At 35.2% G+C, this 17840-nt stretch overlaps 1 protein-coding gene across 1 annotated transcript in view; it reads right to left on the minus strand.

Moving 5' to 3' along the window:
* SNX2 (sorting nexin 2) overlaps positions 1–17840 on the minus strand; it is a gene marked incomplete at its 5' end in the record, with an annotated part of 56536 nt that overhangs the window by 20669 nt on the left and 18027 nt on the right. The window contains 5 exons of the mRNA XM_079703174.1: positions 3396–3537; positions 5245–5288; positions 5619–5685; positions 7274–7437; positions 12198–12315. Coding sequence (XP_079559300.1) covers positions 3396–3537; positions 5245–5288; positions 5619–5685; positions 7274–7437; positions 12198–12315 — 535 coding nt within the window. The remainder of the gene's footprint in view (positions 1–3395; positions 3538–5244; positions 5289–5618; positions 5686–7273; positions 7438–12197; positions 12316–17840) is intronic.

The raw sequence follows: 17840 nt of genomic DNA on the forward strand, positions 1-17840 counted from the left end.
CTACTATCAGACTGCAGATTTTTCTTCTTTTCCCTGTTCTTTCTACTTTCAAAATTCGATTCTGCAGAAATGAAGTAATGACATAGGTACAATATAGATGAACCTTAAAAATATTATGCTATGTTGACAGAAGCTTGTCACAAAGGACCATGTATTATATGATTCCCTGTTTTTTGAAATGTCCAGAATTGGAAAATCTATAGAGAAAGCAAGCAAATTAGTGATTGCCTAGGACTGGGGGTGGATGAGGAAATTAGAGGATGATGGCTAAGGGGTAATAGAAATATTCTAAAACTGACTGTGGTGAGGTATGCACAAGTCTAAATATATGAAAAGCTAATAATGAATTATACACTTTAAATGGATGAACTGTATGGCATATGAATTATGTCTCAATAAAGCCATTTAAAAAAAAGATCATGTAAAACCATGTAATTTTTATTCAGGTTGGTACACCTGGTGAAAAACGATATATCACCTATGAATGTTTTAACGTAATTCCTCTGAAATACAATAGTTTGAAAAGGAAAACTCATTCAAACACTTAAAATTACCTACCTTGAGTGGACTACTAGGTGTGGGATGTTATTTCACATATTCTGTTTTTGTGAAAGAAAACCTTACCACTATATAATTTTTTGCTTTTTTAAATTCTGTGATCTTCTTTCTGCTCATGCTACTTCCTAGAGGTAAGTAACCATTATGCGCCACTGCAGTAAATAAAAACTTACTGTAAGCAGTTACTCCTTAACACTTTTCAACTTCTTTGTTGCTTTTTAAAAGCTTCACAAAAATAGTGCTTTTAAGTCAACTAAGGTTCTATAAAAGCAGTAACAGTTATATGCTAATGAAAAGTACCCCCCTTCCTTCAGTGGCAGTTATAGCTTCCCAGGAAAGAGAAGTTACTATTCTTATTACACCACTGTGTTTGTTACTTGAAAACCACTGGGTATATAATTAAAAGGGCCCTTCATATTTAAAATTTTTCTTAGACAATATATTCATTTTTATTTTTAAAAATTGATGGACAATATGAAATTTTTTAGATGATTGCTTCTCTACTTGATTTTCTGCCAGGAACTTCACAGAACAACTTGTTACCCACCTTCAATAATTGTTCAGACTTTATGCACATTTAGAGGAAACTGTTTAACTTGGCTTCATCTTTTATTTAACTACAATTATTTTTCCTGCTAATTTCTTTATTTACATCTTTTTTTTTTAACTGCATTTTATGTGGTTGCCTCAAATTCTTTCAATCTCCTTTTAATTCAATAATTTGTGAAAGGCTGAAGATTATTAGGGCAAAATATTAGTTTGAAACACAACAAACTTGGGCATAAAAATTTAGTTAAAAAAATTCTTTTTTCTGGCTCAATGTTTAAGGACTAAACTAGTGTATCTAGCCATCAAAATGAGAAAAACTATTTTTTGTTTTTTTCTCTTTTGATATATAAAAATAGTTGTGAGCTTCCCTGGTGGCGCAGTGGTTGGGAGTCCGCCTGCAGATGCGGGGGACACGGGTTTGTGCCCCGGGCTGGGAGGATCCCACATGCCGTGGAGTGGCTGGGCCCGTGAGCCATGGCCGCTGAGCCTGCGCGTCCGGAGCGTGTGCTCCGCAACCGGAGAGGCCACAACAGTGAGAGGCCCGCGTAACGCAAAAAAAAAAAAAAAAAAAAAAATAGTTGTACAACTTAAAGAAAAAAGGATATTAATAACAAATAATTTATGATAAATGAAACTGAAGCTCACTAAATAGATAATGGGAGGCCAAAAGATAACACTGCAACAGTTTAGAGGAGAGAGAAATAACATTATTAACTAGACTAGCAGTTCTCAGAGTATGGTTAGCATATTCGTAAGGTTTCTGAGACCCTTTGGGCTGGTGGGGGATGTGTACAAAAATTGACCTTCATAATACTAAGCTGCTATTTGTGTCTTTTTTGCTCCCATTCTTTCATGAGAGCTCAGTGGAGTTTTACAAAAGCTATATGATGTGTTGTATCACAACAGGTAGAGTGTAGAAACAGATATGAAAATACAGCTATTTTCTATTAAGCCACAATTTAAAGAGATTTTGCAAAAATGTTAAAAACAAAAAAAAAAGCAAGCCACTCTTATTAAATTTTTTTGTCTTATAAAAATTATTTTTCACAAAATTTTTTTATTTGTTAATAGGTAATGAGTTTATTATTTTTAAGTGCATTAATAAATACAATTTTAAAATTCTCATATAATAGGGACTTCCCTGGTGGTGCAGTGGTTAAGAATCCGCCTGCCAATGCAGGGGACATGGGTTCGAGCCCTGGTCTGGGAAGATCCCACATGCCACGGAGCAAATAAGCCTGTGCGCCACAACTACTGAGCCTGCGCTCTAGAGGCCACAAGCCACAACTACTGAGCCCACATGCCACGACTACTGAAGCCCGAGTGCCTAGAGCCTGTGCTCTACAACTAGAAGCCACCACAATGAGAAGCCCAGGCACTGCAATGAAGAGTAACCCCAGCTCGCTGCAACTAGAGAAAGCCCACGCATGGCAACAAAGACCCAAAGCTGTCAGAAATTCATAAATAAAATATATTTATTAAAAAAAATTTAAAAAGAGAAAGAATAAATACATTTAAATATATCAGGTTTCAAAAATCATAAAAGATATGGATAAAACTGCTTTTCAAATCAAATGTTTTAAAAAGTAAAAACAATAACTTAAGGATAAGTAAAATTCATTTTGAATATTTTTCAGAATAATCATGTATATAAAAAAATAGAGATAAATAAAAACCTATGACTGAAAAGCTTGGAAAATGTACTACAAAATTTTAAGACATGACATGTTTTTTAATGGTGGGAAAATGGAGGTTCTCCTCCTCTTTTGTAATATTATGCATATTCTTAACTAAGTAAGCCTTTATTACCTGTAAAAGTAGAAATGTTTTTAAATGTTAAATTGAAGTACGTAATAAACTAAGATGAGTTTAAATAGCTCCTGTGTGAGCAAGGCTAGATCAAATCTTTTTGTACAATGTATAGCTAAGCACAAAACACCTCCAAACCCTTAGAAAAATGTTAATATACTAATAATATTGAATATTCTCTAAGTGTTACTCAGTAATAAGATACTCTAATGACCCTAAAAGGGTTTTTAGTTGCTTTCACCTTGTCAAATATTTAACATCATTACATTATACAAATCAAATCCTCAAGTGTTAGAAAATAAAACTTAGCTATACACTCTTCAGTTGATGAATGACTATCATAAACAGAATACTTAAATTCAGTATTTCTAGATATTGAGATATCATGATAGTGAATGATCATGGAATATACACATCTATACAGTTAAAACTGAACTAGTAAGAGTAACAACAGTAAATTTTTAAAAACTCATACTTACCTACTATACTCTTTTCTGGAGCTGGTGGCACAATATAACCGACATGTAAATACTTGCTTGCTAACTTGCTATGCAAACCGAGAAAGTCACTAAATCTTCTTTTAACTGAAAATTCACTCTTACTGAACATGGAAAGAGAAGTCTACAAGTGAAGAAAAGGTATTTCAAATTTTGAATACTAAACAATTTTTTAGAAGTTAATGTAATACATAATTGTGAACATGCATATATACATATCACACACACTGATCTACTCTTAAAAAAATGCAGAGTAGCTAACTAATGTGATGTAAAGATTTCTAACAACTGAAAAAAACCCAAATCATAGATTTTTTTTTTTTAACAGAAACTTAAGAGGACAGAAAATGTTTGCTTTATTCTACCCTTAACTCATCTCATTGACTCTACCTGTATTTATGCTAATGATTCTTAAATCTTTACCTCTGGCCCAGATCTCCTCTGAGCTCCAGTCCAATAATACATAGCCCAAGGGAAACCTCCACTTAAATCTCACTGCCACCTCAATTTCACCATATTGTTCCCTGCTCGAACATAAGAGTTCCATGAGTGAAGGGCATTTCTTTGTGTTGTTTACTACTATACTGTAGTCCTTGGAAAAGAGCCTGACCCCAAGGTATTTAATAAATAAGGATCTGTTCAATGAATGAACAAATCTGACTCCACACTGTGTTCCTCCCCTTGTGTTGCCTCTTCTCCAGGATCACTCCAACAACCACAAAGTTCCTCTAGACAAAAACTTAGGCATGGGAGGGAGTCTCAAGAGGGAGGGAATATGGGGATATATGTATACTTACAGCTGATTTACTTTGTTGTACAACAGAAACTAACACAACATTGTAAAGCAATTATACTCCAATAAAGATTAAAAACACACACACACACACTTAGGCATCCCCCCCTTCCTCACTCCTTACATCCAAGCCCTACTGATTCTACCTCCTATACATCACAAGAAGACATTTATTTCACTCATCCCTAGAACTAATTCCTTAGTATTAAGAATCACTTCTCACAGCTAGGACTGTTTCAGATCCTCTCTCTTTAAGATTTGAAGGCCTACAATCCCTTTAAGGATTGCAACCGCCTCTTAACTCGAAATCCTGACCTTTACTTTGATCCTCCCAATCCATACTGAGTCAGAGAGAGCTTTCTAGAACAAAAATCAATTGTACCACATTCTTGTTTGAATCTCTTCAATGGCTCTCCATTATATATACTAAGGATGAAGGCCAAATTCCTAATGTGGCTGTTCATAATATAGGAAGGCTTACTGCCAAACAATTTAATCTGGCACCACGTCCTGCAGATCCTAGAAAGAACAATGCTTTGCTTTTTTTTTTTTTTTTTTTGCGGTATGCGGGCCTCTCACTGTTGTGGCCTCTCCTATTGCGGAGCACAGGCTCCGGACGCACAGGCTCAGCGGCCATGGCTTACGGGCCCAGCCGCTCCGCGGCATGTGGGATCTTCCCGGACCGGGGCACGAACCCGTGTCTCCTGCATCGGCAGGCGGACTCTCAACCACTGCGCCACCAGGGAAGCCCGAACAATGCTTTTTTGATTTCTGGCTTTTACACAAGCAAATCCCTTTGCCCCTCTCCCACCCAAATCACTTCTCCTACCTTTGCCTAGATTAGATCCCTTCCCGCATACTCTCCCAGAATACTTTACCTACCAAACCACTCAGAACTCATTGTAGCTATTTATATTTAACTTTTACTGGATGATAACCTTTGTAAAGACAGTGATCACTTACACCTTAATCACTGTAGTATCCTCATACTACACATGGTGAGGGCTCAATATTTTTTTAAAGGAGCAAAAGACTTACCTTTGTTGTTACTCTATAAGCCATGTAAGCATTCATGCCATCACCTACAAGAAAAGTCAAACTATTAAAAATCATAAGCTTAACCACATGCACACACACAAGGTAACTATATGAGGTAATACACTAACTTGATTGTAGTAATCATTTTATAACATATATTAAGTCATCACATTGTACATCCTAAATACACACAATTTTTGTCAATTATACCTCAATAAAACTGGGGAAAAAACAAAACAAGCTGCCACGAGTTTAAAAATAAAAGCACCATTTTAATACTGTAACAATGCATTTAGTTAAGAAAAATAGCACATTAACAACCAAGCTAATTATCAAAAAGAAGCAAGTACAAAATATAATAAATATTAACTTACCAACTTTCTCTGGATCTGATACACCAATTTCTATATCAAAAACATCTCCATTTGCTTCTTCTTCAATCTAGAAAAAATTTTTTTCTTATTAAAGATTCCAGTTTATATTATTGTCATAATACTAATAACTATAATTTTTACCATCTATCTTTTATTAGGGTCACTGTCACATCAATTTGAAAAGTCACTCAGCACTCCATTTATGAAAAACAATAAAAGCTTTCACATTTCCTAACTATGTAAAAGATACACACACACAAAGACAACAGGAAAAGGATCACTGGGAGAAGGAACAGAAAACCTTGTTTTCCTCCAACTCCTCAGATGTAGAGAAAACGTTGTAGTCTTCTGTAGGAATATTGTGGAATGTTTTTGTTCTATATACTCAATCTTCAGATTCAGATTATGAAAATAATTAATTCCTCGATTTTTTTTAATATTAGTATTTTTAAAGGTTGTATCTCTCCTCTTTAAAAACCAGGAGGTAGCCATTACTTTTGCCAGTAGAACCCTACATACTTGCAGGAATTATAAGCAACTTGAGCATCATGATTTCACCAATTACCTAGTAAACACATGTTCTTCTTGAAGCCAATGAAAGCACTATAAAGCTCACTGAAAAAAGTAGGAAAAATGAGGGCTTCCCTGGTGGCGCAGTGGTTGAGAGTCCGCCTGCCGATGCAGGGGACACGGGTTCGTGCTCCGGTCCGGGAAGATCCCACATGCCGCGGAGCGGCTGGGCCCGTGAGCCATGGCCGTTGAGCCTGCGCGTCCGGAGCCTGTGCTCCGCAATGGGAGAGGCCACAACAGTGAGAGGCCCACATACCTCAAAAAAAAAAAAAAAAAAAAAAAAAGTAGGAAAAATGATAAACCTACGGGACTACAGAGAAGCATTTTTATCCATTATAAATAAGCAATCCTTATTAATAGAAGTTCTGAGGGAAAGTTTTTTTACTTTCAAGAAGAAAACACAGAAACTTAAATCTTGCAAATTTTAAAAGCAATATTAATAGTCTAAGGCTACCAAAAAAAAAGGATGTTTTTCTAATGATAATTTTTTTCAAAGTTGCCCTCCTGTACAGATTTTTTAAAAGTAAGTCTTATTTGAACTGTAACACACATAAAGTATATAAATCCTAGGTAAAGAGCTCAATAATTTTTACAAAGTAAACACATCTTCGTAACCAGAATGTAGATTAAGAAAAAACACCATCATTACACCTTAGAAGGTCCTCATGCTTCCTCTCCACTCACATCTCTTACTCTGCCGACATAACCATTAACATTTATTACATACTTCTATCAAATAAAATTACTCAAGATACCACTTTATTGTGATTAAGTTTTCAAAGTACTTTCAGACATTACCTTATTTGACCAAGAGAGGAACACTGAGAGGCACACATTACCATCATGAGATCACAAATGACAAACTGCTTGACTTGAGAAGGAAAGTGATGTGCCCAAGTTACTGGATGAAAAAGGGGTGGGATAAAATTAGAAGCCAAATCACCTGACCTCTTTAGTTCAGTGTTCTTTTCCAAACATTTCTAAAAGGCTTTGATTACAAATGACTAACAGTAAAGAAATGTTGGGTGGGGGACAAAAAATGTATTATTTACATATTAACTTAGAATATAAACATTTTTCCATACCTCCTCCCTGGATCTGTCAAAGATCACAGGAGCAGACATACTCTTTGATTCAATTCTGGGAGCAATGAGTGTCGTGGGGGTCACAGGTGTGACTGCAGGAGAAGGTTCTGAGGAGAGTATAGGTTCCCTTTCTGGACTGTCCAGAGAAACTTCTTCTGTAGCTTCTAGATAAAAATTAAACAAGTTAGTTGAGGACACTGGTAACAAACTCCCAATAGTCTACAGAGCAGTCAATAAATTATGAAAAATATTTTATATGATCCACAGTATCAAAATATTATCTTAAAATAACTGTTATAAATAATTTATGAATCCTTCCTTAATTGTTTATCAAAACTTTAAAACCAACAGTGACTCTGTTGATTTTAGGAAGAATTCCAGTAAGTCAGCATAATTATCTATACTAGTGGTAGGGATAAAGCCAGGAGGAAAGCAATGACGTGGATAATTCCACATTCGTTTGTGTTTGGATCTGTAATATATCTAATACTTGTGGTAACTTACCTTCCAAAATCTTGTATTCAGGCTAACATTACTATTCTTTTATACATATGAACACAAATTTCATGGCAGAAAACTGCCCAGAACTATCCCAACTGGGAGTAAAAATTTGTTATGGAAAGTCCCCAATGTTAGTAATCTAAAGTAATTAACCACTAAAGATTACTGGATATTAGCTAAATACACAAATATGATGCAAAACAAATAGGTGCTTAGGTTTTCATTTAAAGTGTTCATTCATTTGAAAAATCTATAATTAAATATATTTAAAAACAAATCAAATCGATAAACTGAATGTCTACAAGCTATGTAACGTGCTAAATGCAATGAAGAACCATAAAGAAATGTAAAATATCATACCTGCCCTCAGGGAGTTTATAATCTAGTTGGGAAAACAAGACATAAGCATGTGGAATGTTAAATAATAATAAAAGAAAAATAACAGCCAAGAGAACAATAAAAAGAAAATTACAAGACATTTAATTGCTGTACGAACTAAAGAATAAACGCTATAATTTGCGTTGAAGTGGGACAGAATAATTTAGGCTGGGGAAAATGAGGAATATTTTACGAAACTGAATTGAGAAGATCTGAATGAGTTTAGAAAAAAAATGAGGGAAGCATTTCACGAAAATGAAATACAGTTGACCCTTGAACAACAAAGGAGTTAGGGCTGCCGACCCTCCACACAGTCAAAAATCTGAGTATAATGTATAGTTGGGCCCTCCATATATGTGGCTCCTCTGTATTCGAGGTTCCACATTCTTGGATTCAATCAACCTCAGATCAAGTTGTACTGTAGTATCTGCTAATTTAAAAAAATGCATATTAGTGGGCCATAGCAGTTCAAACTCATACTGTTCAGGAGTCAACCATACAGCATAAGCTAAAAGCAAAGCAAGAAGAGTGAAAATTACAATCAGTGGCCAAAATGATAATCTGTTGGTTTATAGAATGCTACCAGGAAAAGGCAGGCAGGAGTATAAAGGAAACAGGATCAGATCAGCCGTTTCTAACCTGAGTTTCCTACATTCCTTGAGGTTTGGGAAGGTAGTAATGATAGTCAGTGAGTCATTTTAATACCTCAAAAAGTATATCACTAGTAACATGTTATTTACCTGAAGTGGTATCTTACCTCTTGGATTAGGAGGTACAAACTACTATGCATAAAATAAATAAGCTACAAGGGTATATTGTATAGCACAAGGAATACAGCCAATATTTTATAACTATAAATGGAGTATAAACTTTAAAAATTGTGAATCACTATGTCATAACCTGAAACTTATACAATATTGTACATCAACTATACCTCAATAAAAAAATAAGTAAAAATTTTTTTAAAAAGAAAATAAAATGGATAGAGACTTAGGTTCAGCATACCAATGTACAATTTGCTTTAAATTCTTCCCATGAAAAATTATTATTTTAGTAAAAGTGATCTAACATACTACAAATTAACAAAAATGAATTAAAACCAGACCTAAAGATTCCATAAAATGCCCCATACGTAAGTACAAAGATTAGCATTTCCTTGGAAGAGATACTTTGCAGATAAGTATAAATTGATTATGTCAATGTCAGCTAAGTAATATTTCACTCATACCACAGACACTAGAAAATTTTTTAAACAAAGAAATACTCATTAAACTTAGATTTGGTATCATTTGCTGAAAAGCATAAGTGAAATAAGCTAAGTACCCTGGCAGAAACAAGTTCTAAAAGTCTAGGACAATGTCAATATTGGCAATTTGCTCACCCTCCCTTATTCTTCTAGGACAGTTTCCTAGTAAGTTCAGTGTAGCTTAGTGCAGGATGTAAGTAATGGTGGAAAGGGGCTCTGTAGTCACTCATATTTGGTGAACACTCTGTAAGTAAGCTTGTAACAGTAACAAAAGTCACACTTGAACTTTTTCTAATACCACTTCTGACATAATAGTATTTGAAATGCTACCCAAAATACATGAGCACACATACCAATTACAATCTAGTCTTCTTATGGTTTTAAAACCAAATGGCTAAATCACTAGAGCAATACCTATAGTTTCTCCTCTGATACATGTCTTAGAACACCTAATGATGTCATTATGAAATGCAGCTGAGTTTAAGATAAAAGATAAAGCATAAAAAAGTGTCTGTAGGTAACAAAAGAAACAAATAACTATTTTTACTGCTTAGTCCATGTCTCTCCTTAAAAACAAAGACAAACCAAACACTGACATTGACCATATTTGTATCATTATATTTAGCATAGGCTGCACTAGGTAGACTAAAACACAAAAAAAGATTTTTCTAATCAAGCTTAGTGGGCAAATATCACCATATAATCCTCATGTGGCAAACTGTTTGATCAGCTGGGCACACTGTAACAAGAAAACCCTCTTTCTTTACACAAACACACAAACACAGTTCTGTTTTTAGAGTTTCAGCACACTCATTAACAGAATTCTGAGACTTAAAGGTGAAAGATCCTTTAATAAAATGGATAATCCAAGTGTTCTATGTATGACCCTCTACTATTAGAGGAATAGGCACAATTTTAGATTAGCACCTACTTAGCAGAGAAAGAACTTGTGTCATCTTTCAGATTAAAACATAAATGCCATGAAAAAACTTTAAAGGACTGCCTGGAAAAAATTCCATGAAAGGAAAGAAAAAGGAATATTACAACTTCGGTTAACTGTCATACCCTAAGTTGTAAGGTAGCTACAAAAAAAGGGGGGGTGGGGGTAGGAAAATGATTGGAATTTGGTATCACATTTTTAACTTTCTGACATGAATTCATAAAATACATGAATTCATCTGCAGTGAAAACTTTTCTTATATCAAGCAGGAAATTATACGGACCTCTGTGATGGAGGATTGTATCTTTAAACATATTTGTAGGGGACTTCCCTGGTGGCGCAGTGCTTAAGAATCCGCCTGCCAGGACTTCCCTGGTGGCATAGTGTTTAAAAATCCACCTGCCAATGCAGGGGACACGGGTTCGATCCCTGGTCTGGGAAGATCCCACATGCCGCGGAGCAACTAAGCCTGCGCACCACAACTACTGAGCCTGTGTGCTGCAATTACTGAAACCCATGCACTCTAGGGCCCATGTGTCGCAACTACTGAAGCCCGCGCGCCTAGAGCCCATGCTCCACAAGAAGAGAAGCCATAGCACCACAACAAGGAGTAGCCCCCGCTCGCCACAACTAGAGAAAGCCCTCGCGCGGCAACGAAGACCCAACGCGGCCAAAAAAAAAAAAAAAAAAAAAATTTGTAAAAAAAATACAGGATGGTTTGAATATTCAACCACTATAAAAGCTGAGGAAGTATTATTAAGTTTTAACTCATGAAAGCCAGTTTAGGTAAATTAAGCTCTTAAATACACAAAGATTTACTATTTTAATTATTTGTGTCACTAATTCTAAGCAAGATTTTGTTTCTTAATATCCAAACATTAATTTGTCCCTAAATTTTAATCTTAAAACAGATAACTGCTTTGAACAGTCCAATTTTTTAAAAGGTAGAATGGACTACGCCAAATCCTGCCTCCGTATCAAAAATAAATTCCTGAACCATCAATTTACTCACCTAAAATTCAATCAAAATGGAACATGTGGTAAATACTGAAGCATTTTATTAAAACAGATTTGAAATATATACAGACTATAAATTGATTGTTTTAAATTATTTTTTTATTTAAAAAAATTATTTATTTTATTTACTTTTGGCTGCATTGGGTCTTCATTGCTGCGCACAGGCTTTCTCTAGTTGTGGAGAGCGGGGGCTACTCTCTCTCGCGGTGCACGGGCTTCTCATTGTGGTGGCTTCTCTTGTTGGACAGCATGGGCTCTAGGCATGCAGGCTTCAGTAGTTGTGGCTTGCGGGCTCTAGAGCGCAGGCTCAGTAGTTGTGGTGCACGGGCTTAGATGCTCCACAGCATGTGGGATCCTCCTGGACCAGGGATCGAACCCATGTCCCCTGCATTGGCAGGCAGATTCTTAACCACTGCACCACCAGGGAAGTCCCTAAATTAAGTGATTTTTAAATCCAGAGTTTAATTTTGCTTTGTGACAACTTGTAAGTAATAAGAAAATATAATCACTTGCTATTTCTCAAAGTATGAAAGCTATTTCTCAAAGTATGAATGCCACAACCATTAGTTTGAGTCCAAGTACTGATCAAAATAATCAAATTATTAGTGTGACTTATTTTCATATGCTTAAAACCAGAAAGGATCACATTCGTGCTTCTTTCAACAGTCTTTATTTTTCACAAAGCAAAGTAACTGAAATTTCCTACCCTCCTCAGTTGGTAACAAGAACTACCACAAATACTTTACACAAAATGTCAGTTTTGCTTTAGAGAATATTTTCTAACAGGATATACGCTATAATTGACAATTATTTTTTTAAAAAATAAAGGTACTTATAATTACCTGCAAAAAGGTCTTCTCTGTCATCATCCAGCACAACTTCTGCAGGTTTTGGACCATTGGAGTTTGTACTAATATCTTCTGTAGTAAGACTAGCTGGATCTGGAGATGATGGACTTGACTGTTAAAAAAACAATAATTGACAATGGATTGCCATGTTTGTCTGTTATATCTCTATACACTACAGAAATAGAATATTCTCTTGATAAGAAAAGAAGACGAACAGCTATTTATAGTTCCTCCTTTGAGGGTAAGAATGAATCAAAAACATACTTTTACTCACTTTCTCCTTTCTTAACAAGAAGTCACTTAGATTTAAAAATAAAATCTTCTCTAGTCACCCAGTTAGATACGCTAATTTGCCATGTTGAGTTATAATTAACAAAATCAAATTTTAATGATTTACATAGTATATATACATAGTATACAATATTATGACATAATAATAAAAATATTATTATTTTGGGCCCTCCCCCAAATATTTACATTTCAACTAAGCTAAGGGACTGTTGTGGCCTCTCCCGTTGCGGAGCACAGGCTCCGGACACGCAGGCTCAGCGGCCATGGCTCACGGGCCCAGCCGCTCCGCGCCATGTGGGATCTTCCCGGACCGGGGCACGAACCCACGTGGAATGAAGATTGTAAAGCTTTTAGTTTTATCAGAGTTTTCTTACAGTAATAGTTAAAACCAATATTATTTTTTAAAAAATAACAAAAAGGAAGTTGAATACGTCAAAAGTGCACAGCTAGATATTTTCACAAACCCAACATCCCTGTGTAATCAGCACCCAGATCAAGAAAGAGAACATTATCGTCAACTCTAGAAGCTCCACTCATGCTCCCTCCCATTCTTTACCCTCTCTCCACCCAGGCTTCTACCAACATGGATTTGTTTTTCCTGTTTTCACTCTCCATGGAACTGGAATCATACAAAATATATTGTTGTGTATTTGGTTTTTGATCTTAATGTTATATACACGAGATTCTTCTATATTATTGTATGTAATAATAGGACACTCATTTTCGTTTCTGTGAATATTTCACTGTGTAAATACATCACAATTGATCCATTCTACTGTTGATGGGCATTTGGGTTTTCAAATTTCATTATCAGTTTTATACCACTACCAATAGTACTGTATAAACTTTCTAGTACATGTATCTTTTAGCAAACAGTGAACAAAAGTCTGTTTGGCACGTACCTAGGAGTGGAATACCTGGATCACAGGGTAGGTGAATGTTCTGCTTTAGCAGATATCACTAAACATTCTTCTAAAGTGGTTATTTAATTTATACTCCCACCAGTAATATATGAAAATTTCAGTTGCTCCATACCCTTGTCAACACTTTACTATATTCCATCTTTTTCGTTTTAGCTATTATGGAGGGTGTAGAGTGTACCTTTTGTGGTTTGAATTTGCATTTCCCAGATGAATAATGATGCTGGGCAATTTTTCATATGATTAACGGACATTTGGATGTCTTTTTTTGGGAAGGGTCTCTTCAAATATTTTCCCTATTTTTTTCTATTGTTCCTATTGATTTGTAAGTCTTTACATGTTCTAGATACAAGTTCTTTGTGACATAGGTATCACAAATATTTTTCTCCCAGTCCGTACTTAATGCCTTTCCACTTACTTAATGGTAGGTATTGATGATTAGAAGTTCTTAATTTCAGTAAGGGTAAGTTATCAACTTTAAGATTAGTAAATTTTTTGTAGGATGAATAATTTTTCTTTTTTAAACACTGTCCAGGGAACACTGAGACATGTCTCTTCTTCTTCTTTTTTTTTTTTTAATATTTACTTATTTATTTGGTTGCACCAGGTCTTAGCTGTGGCATGTGAACTCTTAGTTGCAGCATGCCTGTGGGATCTACTTCCCTGACCAGGGATCACATCTGGGCCCCCTGCACTGGGAGTGTGGAGTCTTAACCATTGCGCCGCCAGGGGAGTCCCCAAGGATGAATAATCTTTTAAGGCCACTCCTAATTCATAAGATTTTCTGATCAGCTTTTTGAGTAAACTATCCTCTACAGCATGAGGACATTTCTTAAGAGCTTGCAAAAACAGTTTAAATTCCTTATGGGAAAATTTTAAAAAGCGGTTTTCTTTTCTCTCAGGATCTCATGCTTATAGACCAAACTCTCACAAAGGTAGGCCTCTATTTATCTTAGCATTTTTTCTTTAAGAAATTTGGAAACAAATAAGCTTTTATTATAAACTTCTTTTAGAAGATGTTCCTGACAACCTCAATCTCATCTCTAGCTGAGTCTGGTTAGGTGAGTGATATATATGCTTCCACAGCATATCTATTTCTTTTGCCATAATTTCTCTTACCACACTATATTATAATTATTATCTGTTTATAGACTACAAGTTCTATAAGGAAAGAAGAATATCTTATTTTGCTTATTACTTTTTATCAGGTTCCTGGCTGCACTCAATGACTATCTGTTAACTGAATTCTAAGAAAATAATTACAAATATGTGTAAGAATTGGCCACAAGTCTGTCAACCATATTGTCTATAATACTGAAAGGTTTGAAATACCCTAAAGCACAGCTACATAAAAATGTAGCAGAGTGGCTCCAACACCCATTCATGATAAAAGCTCTCAGTAAACTAGGAATACTGGGGAACCTCCTCAATTTGAGAAATAGCTACAAAAAACCTAGAGCTAACATCACACTTAATGAGAAACTCAGAGCTATCTCACTAAGATCAGGAACAAGGCAAGGATTTCCCGTCACTACTGATTTTCAACATCATATTGCAAGTCCAAGCTAATGCAGTAAGACAAAAAAAGGAAATAAAAGGTATATAGATTGGGAAGAAATAAAACTCTGTGTTCACAGATGACATGATCCTCTAAGTAGAAAATCCAGAAGAACTGACAAAAAAGGCTCCCAGAACTAATAAGCAATTATAGCAAAGCTGTAGGATACAGGTTAACATACAAAAGTTGGTCACTTCTATATACCAGCAACAAACAAACAGAATTTGAAATTAAAAAAAAAAAAAAACCATTTACATCAGCACCCAAAACAACTAAATACTTAGGAATCAATCTAACAAAATATGTAACAATACAATATCCATATGAGAAAAACTAAAAATCTCTAATGAACAAAATTAAAGAACTAAATAAATGAAGAGATATTCTATATTCATGAATAGGAAGATTCAATAGTCAAGGTGTCAGTTCTTCCTGACTTGATCCACAGATTCAATGCAATACCAATCAAAATCCCGGCAAGTTATTTTATGACTATCGATAAAATGATGCTAAAGTTTACACGGAGAAGCAAAAAATCCAGAAGAGACATTACTGAAGGAGAAGAACAAAATGGGAGGACTGAAGCTACCTGACTTCAAGACTTACCATAGGCTACAATAATCAACACAGTGTGGTATTGGTGAAAGAATAGATTAGTGGGACAGAATAGAGAGCCCAGATATAGATCCACATAATATGGCCAGTTGATTTTTTGACAAATGAGCAAAGGTAATACAATGGAGAAAAATTAGTCTCTTCAACAAATAGTGCTGGAACAACTGGAAATCTACATGTGAAAAAAGAATCTAGACACAGACCTTACACCCTTCACAAAAATCAACTCAAAATGGATCACAGACCTAAACATAAAGCACAAAAGTATAAAGTTTCTAGAAGATAACACAGGAGAAAATCCAGATGACCTTGGGTTTCATAATGAGTTTTTAGATACAACAGAGGCACAATCCATGAAATAAAGACTTGATAAGACAGACTCCACTAAAATTAAAATGAAAACTTCTGCTCTGCAAAAGATAGTGTCAAGAAAATGGAAAAACAAGCTGTAGACTGGGAGAAAATATCTGCAAAACACACAGCTTATAAAGCACTGTGATCCAACATATACAAAGAACTCTTAAAATTCAACAATTAGAAAATGAACAACTCAGTTTAAAAATAGGACAAAAACCTTCAAGATACTTCACCAGAGATAAACGCATGGCAAATAAGCATATGAAAACGTGCCCCACATCACATATCATTAGAGAAATGCAAATTAAAACAACAATGAGACACCATTATACCTCATAGTGGTACATTCTATATACCTATTAAAGTAGTCAAAATTTGGAACACTGACAACACCAAATGCTGATGAGGATGTGGAGCAACAGGAACTCTCATTCACTGCTGGTGGGAATACAAAGTGGTACAGCCACTATGGAAGACAATTTGGCAGTACATTTATAAGATGAGCATACTCTTATCATACGTTCCAGCAACCGTGATCTTTAGTATTCATCCAGAGGAGCTGAAAACTTATGCCCATACAAAAACATGCACATAATGTTTACAGCAGCTTTATTCATAATTGCAAAAACTTGGAAGCAATGAAGATGTTCTTCAGTAGGTGAATGGGGTAAATAAACTACAGTACATCCAGACAATGGAATACTATTCAAACTAAAAGGAAATGAGCTTTCTAACCAAGAAAAAATACAGAAGAAACTTAAATATTACTAAGTGAAAGAAGCCAGTCTGAAAAAGCTACATATTGTATAATTACAACTATATGACACTGTGGAAAAGGCAAAACTATGGAGATAGTAAAAAGATCAGTGGGTTGGGGGAAGGAAGGGATAAACAGGCAGGGCAGAGAGGATTTTTAGGACAGTGAAACTACTCTGTATGATATTGTAACAGTGAACACATATCGTTATACATTCGTCCAAACCCAGAGAATGTACAATACTAAGTGAACCTTAATGTAAACTATGGATCTTGGGTGATTATGATGTGTCAAAGTGGTTTCACCAATTGTAGCAAAAGTACCACTATGGTGGAGGATGTTGATAATGAAGGAAAATGCATGTGTAGGGGCATTATATGGGAAATCTCTATACCTTCCATTCAATTTTGCTGTGAACTTAAAACTGCTCTAAAAACTAGTCTATTTTTCAAACAATGTAGTACCAGAGTGGCATTTACTGACACAGAAAGATGCTTTTAATATGCCATTATTTAAGAGAAATAGTTACACATGTGATCCAGTTTCCTGACACTACTCATTAAAAACAAATGTTTTCAGCAGTTGGCCCTCTGTTTCTGGGGGTTCCAACAGATTCAACCAACTGAAGATTGAAAATATTAAAAAAGTAAATTCCAGAAAGTTCCAAAAAGCAAACTGGAATTTGCCACACACCAGCAACCACTTACACAGCATTTACCTTGTACTTACAACTATTTACAAGCATTTACATTGACATAGGTATTATAAATAATCTAGAAATGATTTAAAATATATGGGAGAGACTGTATATAGATTATATGCAAACACTATGGCATTTTATATAAGAGACTTCCATAAAAGGGATTTTGGTATCTGTGGGATGTCCTGGAACCAATCCCCTGTGGATACTGAGGGAGAACTGTACTTGTTTTGAATAAGATACAGGCATTAAGGACCTACATATAATATACCTGTGCCCTCAACTTCATTTCGAACAAAGATTTTATTTTTGAATACCAAAATTTCCTGGAGATCAAAGCTCTGGATTCTAGTTCTGCCTGCACACTAACTTGTCTATGGTTACATAAATTTCCTTGAGTACCATTTTTTGTCTATTTAATGAGAAGTATATCAGAATT

The sequence above is a fragment of the Hyperoodon ampullatus genome (genome assembly GCF_949752795.1).
Source record: "Hyperoodon ampullatus genome assembly, chromosome: 4".
NCBI lineage: Eukaryota > Metazoa > Chordata > Mammalia > Artiodactyla > Ziphiidae > Hyperoodon > Hyperoodon ampullatus.